Source organism: Herpailurus yagouaroundi, unplaced genomic scaffold (assembly GCF_014898765.1).
Source record: "Herpailurus yagouaroundi ecotype Mexico unplaced genomic scaffold, PumYag 140, whole genome shotgun sequence".
In the NCBI taxonomy this organism is placed as follows: domain Eukaryota; kingdom Metazoa; phylum Chordata; class Mammalia; order Carnivora; family Felidae; genus Herpailurus; species Herpailurus yagouaroundi.
Window position 1 is genome coordinate 96,082,848 of NW_024412395.1, and position 6,821 is coordinate 96,089,668.

Sequence of the window (6,821 nt, forward strand, 5' to 3'; positions counted from 1 at the left end):
CCCCGAGAAAGACTTGAGTAAGCAGGAAAAGTGCCTTGACAGGCCCAGTGAGGTGGTTCTAGATGAGTGAAGTGACCATGGGCTAGTTACCTTCATTCTCTCTCTGGTCCAACAGCGTTTAGGGCAAACTTTGAGATCAGCATGGGAAGGCCTTGCCTGGCACAGAGCCCAGTTCTCTGTGGCAACTTTGCTGGGCTTCTGGGTGAAGAAGGGCCTGTAGTAAAGGTGGGAGCATGGGAGTTTCTGTCCTTGGAGGAAGGTGAGCACACCCTTGAACTGACCCACCCGTGGCTCCAGACTCTGTGTTGGCCCTGCTCAGCATCCTAGACTCTATGGCTCTAACAACTTAAATAATTTTTATTACAAAAGGAAGAAAAGACCAAAACATCCCCAAAATTCTCCCATGGGCTTCCCCCTCCGAGCCAATAAATAAGGTGGGGGAGACTGACCGGAGAGGGGGGTGAGGGTCATGGTTCAGCAGAACAGGGAGCGTAGCCTGGGCAGGGGCAGAAGGACATCCAGCCTGCTCCCCTGGTCCTGGGCACTATGATCACATTGGCTGGAACAAGGAACTCTGCCCACTGACAGCAACAGTCTCTGTCCCAAGGAGTGTGGCCAGGGAGGAAGGTCATGCCTCAGGATGGCCAGACTGGCTGCCCCACCCTGCGGCCTTCTCAGTTCTGGGCAGCAGGTGTTGAGTCCAGCCAGCTCCCTGCTGGCTCCCAGGGAATCTAGCAGCATCGACTGAGGTGCGAGCCCACCTACGAGGGGCCTCAGACAGATGGAATGGGCCCTCCCCATTGGGGGAGGCAGGTATGAAAAATCAAAGTGAGAGCTGGCCAGGTGGGGGAATCCACTGTGCCAGCCTCAAGAGGTCTCTAGAATAGAAAGATAGACCACTCCCTCCCAACCAGCTTAGCTTGTAGCTCTGTCCCTACATCAAGGTGGGGTGGTCAACACTGGCATTGCCCAGTCAAGTCTCCATGGTGTGTCTGTGAAAGAGGAGATGGTGGGAACCAGTGCCCCCCACTCGGGTCCCTTTCAGGGCCAGTGTCCTCTCGGCGGGAAGGCCTTTGGACCATGTTAGGCAGCTGCAGGAGGGCAGTGAAGGGGTCTTCTCAGCTCCCTGGCCCAGCCATGCCCAGCGAGTGGAAGCTGCCCTCTTCCAACAAGAGCCGCCCCAGGCGGTAGAGCAGCTGGGGGTACCAGTGCACACCCTCCCCTGGGGTCCAGCTGCCCCACGCCAAGCTGTGAAACAGTCGCAGGGGCCAGAAGGCCAACTGAGCCAGACGGTGGTCAGCCACGGCCGCGAAGCAGGAGGCCACCACATCCTCCACCACCAGCGTCCCATGCCTTGTTAGTGGGGCATAGGCCCCCAGGGCCACGTGTGTGGAGACGGCTGCCACTCGGGCAGGTTGCAGGCCCGGCACCCCGGCCACCAGCACGTACTGGCCAGGCTGCACTTGGCTGGCAAATGTGGCCCGGAAGTGGGCCGCTGGTTCTGTGTGATTATTGGCGGTGAAGAGCAGGTGGGCGGGCGTGAGTGCCAGGCGGCGCGGGGGGTCCTGGGTCTCAATGACCCGGAAGGCCCTCAGCCTGTCTGGCTCGCGATCCAGGAAAATGAGCACGTCACTGAAGGTGGGGTTCCCATCCTCCCCCATGGCCAGCACCCGGTCTCCGGGTCTCACAGCTGACAAGGCCACACGTGCCCCGCTCTCTAGGCGCACCTGGGCTCCAGCAGGAAAGCAGCCACCTGTCTTGGCCGCAGCAGAGTGCTCTGTGGGAAGAAGGGACATGAAGGTGTTACTGCTGTGTCACAGCACCCCTCCCCAGAGCTCCTCTCACTCCCAAAGAGCCCTCCCATCACCATATTCTGGTTCTGCTCCCCCCTTCCCGTGCAGCCTTGAATACACCCCAACCCACGATGTGATCTGTCCTCCTCCCCCGTCTAATCCTTTGCCAGTGAGAGGAGCATATTGTGGCTCCAAGACCCATGAGTGAGAAGGAAAGGGCCCTGCTGAAGCCCAGGCCAAGCCCCTGTCTGCTTGCTGTGAAGCAATGTTGTGGAGCAGTCAGAGAGGTCAGGGGTGAACTAAGCCAGGTGGTGGTCAGCTGTGGCTTGAAACTCGAAAGCTACAGTCTCGCAGAGAAGGCACTTAGCTCCTCTGGGGTCTGGATGTCCTGTCATTTCTCACTCCTTGCTCAGACACTCCCCAAAAATTGCACTCTCAGGCTGACACCCCGAGTTCTGTCCCAGAGCTGGCCCTTGGAGTCCATGGCAAGAGGAGGGCCAGCCGTGGGCAGCTATAGACTTCTGGGGAGCCTCAGAGTGAGTGGTCAGGCCAGGGCGTGACTCGGTGGCAAGGGTAAAGTCACCGTCTTCAGTTCATGTGCTGGGTCCTTGTGCGGGGACAGGACACGGTGGCATTGGTGGGCGGGATGGTGAGCAGTGTTGTGGGTGGGAATAATGACGGAAGTGGCCACTCGGGGAGCTGGTGTCAGGCCAGTGTTCGCAGGTGAAGGGTGGACGTGACTTGAAGTAGATACAATTGGCAGGAAAGTGCTGGAGGGGAGGATGGGGGTGGGTCACCACAGTGTGCCCAGGTGGGTTCGGGAATAGTAAGCAGTGGGCCTGGTCTCATGTGCCAGGTCTTCAGGTGTGACTGCTACGTGGTGCCAGCATGGAGGGCTGTGCCCGAAGCCAGGTGGAGCCAGACTGGCAGTCACACGGGAACCATCTGAAGCATCCGTGATCAGGTTCAGTGTAGGTGACAGGGATGCTGACAAGATCTGAGGGAGGGGCAAGGCCCCAATGCCTGCCCATTCGGATCAACAAGGCGGCCAATCTGGGAAAATCCATTTTATTGAGTCCACGGTTTATTCTGCCCCTCGTGGCTGGCTTTGCCCCAAACTGTCCAGCTTCAGGGCCCTGAGGGAGAGGTTGGGGATGCCTGCACCCCCTGGAGGAGCATACAAAGTGCCCTAAAGGGCCTGACCTGCAGCAGGGTTGTGGGTTCTGAGTCTCTGGGCTCCCGGCTCCTGGTGAGGCATGCTGGTGTCTGGGCATAAGCTGGCCCTTGGCCCCTGGCCCCACCGCCCGCCTCCATTCTGAGTCATCTGAGTGGGAAAGCCATCTCTGTCCCAGCCTGGCTTCCTCCATCTGTCCAGCTTGCTCTGTCTTGCACCTCCTGCTGCAGGCTCTGGACTGTGGACCGCGAGGTCGGCCCCCAGCAGTGCTGGGACAGGGCCCTGTCTCCCTAGGCTCCTGCCATGACACTACCAGGCAGGGGGTGAGCAGGTGGTCACAAGCAGCAGTGGGGAGCGAGGCGGACGTCCTCTTCCCTGGGGTCCCCGCCTCCATCCCCTGGCGGGCCTCTTCACCTTCTGGGCAGCAGTGAGCCCTGTGCCTGCCCATGCCCTGCGGCCCCGGCCCCGGGCCCAGCCCCCAGGCAGCGGCTCACCGGACTTGACGGAGCAGTGCACGTGGGCCTTGGACTCATAATACACCCAGTCGAAGCCGGCCTCCACTGCCAAGCGCGCCAGCAGTCCGTACTTATTGCGGTCGCGGTCCGAAGTGGTAATGTCCACCGCGCGGCCCTCATAGTGCAGCGACTCCTCAGAGTGGTGACCGTCCTCATCCCAGCCTTCAGTCACCCTCAGCTTCACGCCGGGCCACTGGTTCATCACGGAGATGGCCAGCGAGTTCAGGCGGTCCTTGCAGCGCTAGGAGAGGAAAGCCAGCAGAGTTAGGGGGAGATGCCGGCCTGCGTGCAGGTGGAGGCGCGGCCTCCCCCCCCCCCCCCCGCCCCGGCCTCTCCCAGAGCATCCACTGGAGTTAGGAAACCAGGGAGGTTGTTCTGTCCCTCTCTTTTAGGAACAGAGAGCCCTAACTTTCTTCTTTCCCTTCTAGCGTCTGGCTGCTCCAGGGACCTGGACCGCACGGTGGCGCCACAAATCTGGAGGGCGTGTTGGGAGGTGCACCCTTGGGGTGACCTCCTCTGATAAGTGGTCCCTCCCTCCCACGCTCTTTCCCCTCAGATCCGGGTACTGATCCCTCCACAGACCCGGCTACACTGTTCCTGTGCCCAGTCCCTCTGTCCCACCAAGGCACCTGAAGGCCAGAAACCACCCTCTGCCCGCAGGGTGGGGGTGGTAGCGGAGCCGACCGCCTGCGGCTGGCCTGCTAGGCGTGCAAGGCCGGAGGTGCCCAGTAGGTGTCACCGTAGCCTCAGGGCTGAGGCCCCCCGACTCGGTCTGGAGGGCGGCAGGTGCAGAGCGCCCCAGCAACGTGGGGGCGTGTTGGGAGGGGAATCCCGGCCGCCTGGATCTCTCCAGCGCCACAGAGTATTCCTGCTGGGACTTAAGATCCAAAAGTGACCCACACCCAATCCGAGGATGCAGAAGCCTGGAAACCAGAAGCCTGTGGAAATGCTAGCGCCCAGCCGGGCCAGATGGAGGGCGACGCGGAGCGTCCCCCGCAGCAAGGGGCACACGCAAGGCTGATAATCCCAGGCAAGGTTCTCCCTCAGTCCAGAGCCTTCAGCACCTCTGCGCCGCCCCTATCAGGGAAAGGGCTGGAGAAACCGAGCCTCTGATCTCAGCGAGCCGGCTCCACGCTCTGTCTCACACGGGGTGGGAGTAGAGCCGCGCCTTGCGGGAAGGAGGAGAGAGATCCACGGTCTGTGATGACTCCCCGCGTGCCTGCAGCCCAAAGGACCCTGCAGTTGGCTGGGGGGAGGGGACTGCGGGAGAGCCGGCCCTTTCACAGTCCGTGACTCGGGTGCGAGGCGCCGCCAAATGCGGACAGCCCATGTCTCAACCTACCCCCATCCCGCACAAAGGGGGCCCCACAGACCCTTGGACTCGGTCTCCCAGGAGCCAACAGCGGCTACAGCCCAAGGCCTGGCCGTCCTCTGGGCGAGCAGCCTAGCTGGGGAGCACACTGCCCAGGAAGGGAGCTCCGTGTGCTCCTTGCCTCCAGGCTTCTAGCCGCCCCCCCCCCCCCCCCGGCAGGGGGGCCCCGGGGGCCCCCGCCCCCCCCCCCCCCCCCCCCCCCCCCCCCCCCCAGCTAAGTCGGCCCCGTGGGCCCCTGCTCCCCGCCCCTCTCCCCCTCCCCCGGGTCCAGAGCTGGGGAGCGCTGTCAATGATTGCCCAGCCCGTGGCCCGGATCCTTATCTGCATTCCTCGGCGCCCGGCCCGGCCCGGCCACCAGCCAACCTTCGGCCCCGACACCGGCCGGCCAGCCCCGGCGCCAGGGCGCAGGCTGAGGGCTGTGGTGGAGCTGTTCTTCCCAAAGCACCTAGGGAGCAAGCTGCCTGCATGCGGGGGAAGCCCCGGGAGACCACCGAGGAAGGGGACGTAGCTTTCTGATCCCTTGGGACCCCAGATGCAGGGAAGAAAGTCTGCTCCCCAGTGCCTGGGTTGAGCGGGTCCTGTTCGGAGCTTGCAGAAACTAGCTAGCGTTAGTTCTGCTCCCTCCCTCTCCCGGCATCCTAGCTCTTCTCTTTCAATACTCCCCGCCCCTGCCACCAAGCCCAGGGGTCCCCCAAGTTAGGTCCCAGAGCTCGAAGTTCTCGGCACCCCACCCTTAACCGCAGCGGCGCGGCTCAGCTCTCCGGGACAGACACGTGGGCTCGCCGGGCAAGTTCCCTTTCCCACCTCCGCCTCCCGGCTCAGCTCTTCCCGGCTGTCCCTAACCCCAGACCCGGGAGGGGGGTGGGGTGGGGTGGGGTGGGGAACTCCGCTCCAGAGAGGGCAGCGCAGCGAACCAAGAGCGCGCGGGGAGGAACGGCCCTCTGCGCCCGCAGCTTCTTCGCCCTCAGGGGTGCCGAATGGAGAGGGGGCGCAGCGGTGCGGAAGGTTAGGCCAGGAGGGACTGCGTGGGTCCCGAAGGCGCGGGAGGCGGCCGGGTCGAGGTACCTCCGGGTGCGGAGTCTGAGCTCAGCTGCCGGCGCTCTGGGGCAGTGGGGCTGCCGCCACCAGGCTCGGCCGTGGCGCTCTGCAGTGGGGCGCTCTTCTCCCACCTCCGGCGGGTCCGCGGGTGTCCGCACTGCCACCGGGACCCCTGGCTGGCCCATCTTGGGCAGCAGGCGGCTGGGCTTGGCGAGAGGGGCAGGTGCCAGGGGGCGTGCCAGCCAGTCGAGAAAAGGTGCCAGGGGGGCGGGGAGGGCCGGGCAGGTGGCGGTGCTTCAGCGGCGGCGCCCTGCGAGGGCGGGTCGCGCTCACCTGGGTCATGAGGCGGTCGGCGCCCGTGTTCTCCTCGTCCTTGAAGATGATGTCGGGATTGTAGTTGGGGGTGAGCTCCTTGAAGCGCTCCGAGCTGCGCGCGATCTTGCCTTCATAGCGCCCGCTGGCGCCCAGCGTCTTCTCCGGCACGTTGGGGCTGAACTGCTTGTAGGCGAGCGGCACGAGTTTGCGCGGCGGCCGCCTCCGGCTGCCCACCACCCGGCCCGGCCCGCAGCCCCGCGCCGCCGGCACCAGCAGCAGCAGCAGGAGCAGGCAGAACCGCAGTCGGGGCCGGAGCCGGGCGGGAGACATGGCAGGGAAGCCCGGGCGAGGGGCGGGCGAGGGCGCCTGGTGGGCTGGTGGGTGGGCGAGTCGACGGGCGCGCTGCGGGGGCTCAGGCGTCCGGCTGGCTCCGGGGGGCTCCAGGTGGGGGCGCCATGGGCTGCGCGGCGCGGCGCAGGGCCGGCGGGACTCAGGTGCGGGGCGGGGGCCCGGGGCCCTGGCTGGTGGCGGCGCGCTGTCCCCCTCGGCGCCTCGACTCTGAGCTGCCCGGCTCGCCGGCCGCCAATAAATAGGCCGGCCCGTTTGTTTTGGCA

The 6,821-nt window shown here is 64.6% G+C and overlaps 1 protein-coding gene across 1 annotated transcript; it reads right to left on the bottom strand.

The window, feature by feature from the left end:
• Positions 1-333: 333 nt before the first annotated feature.
• On the bottom strand, positions 334-6,815 carry IHH (Indian hedgehog signaling molecule). Its single transcript, XM_040476302.1, has 3 exons — positions 6,226-6,815; positions 3,462-3,723; positions 334-1,777 (listed from the first exon to the last, which is right to left on the bottom strand). Exons 1-3 carry the CDS (start codon positions 6,535-6,537, stop codon positions 1,119-1,121), a joined length of 1,233 nt encoding a protein of 410 aa, XP_040332236.1. The 5' UTR covers positions 6,538-6,815; the 3' UTR covers positions 334-1,118.
• Between the last annotated feature and the right edge of the window lie 6 nt (positions 6,816-6,821).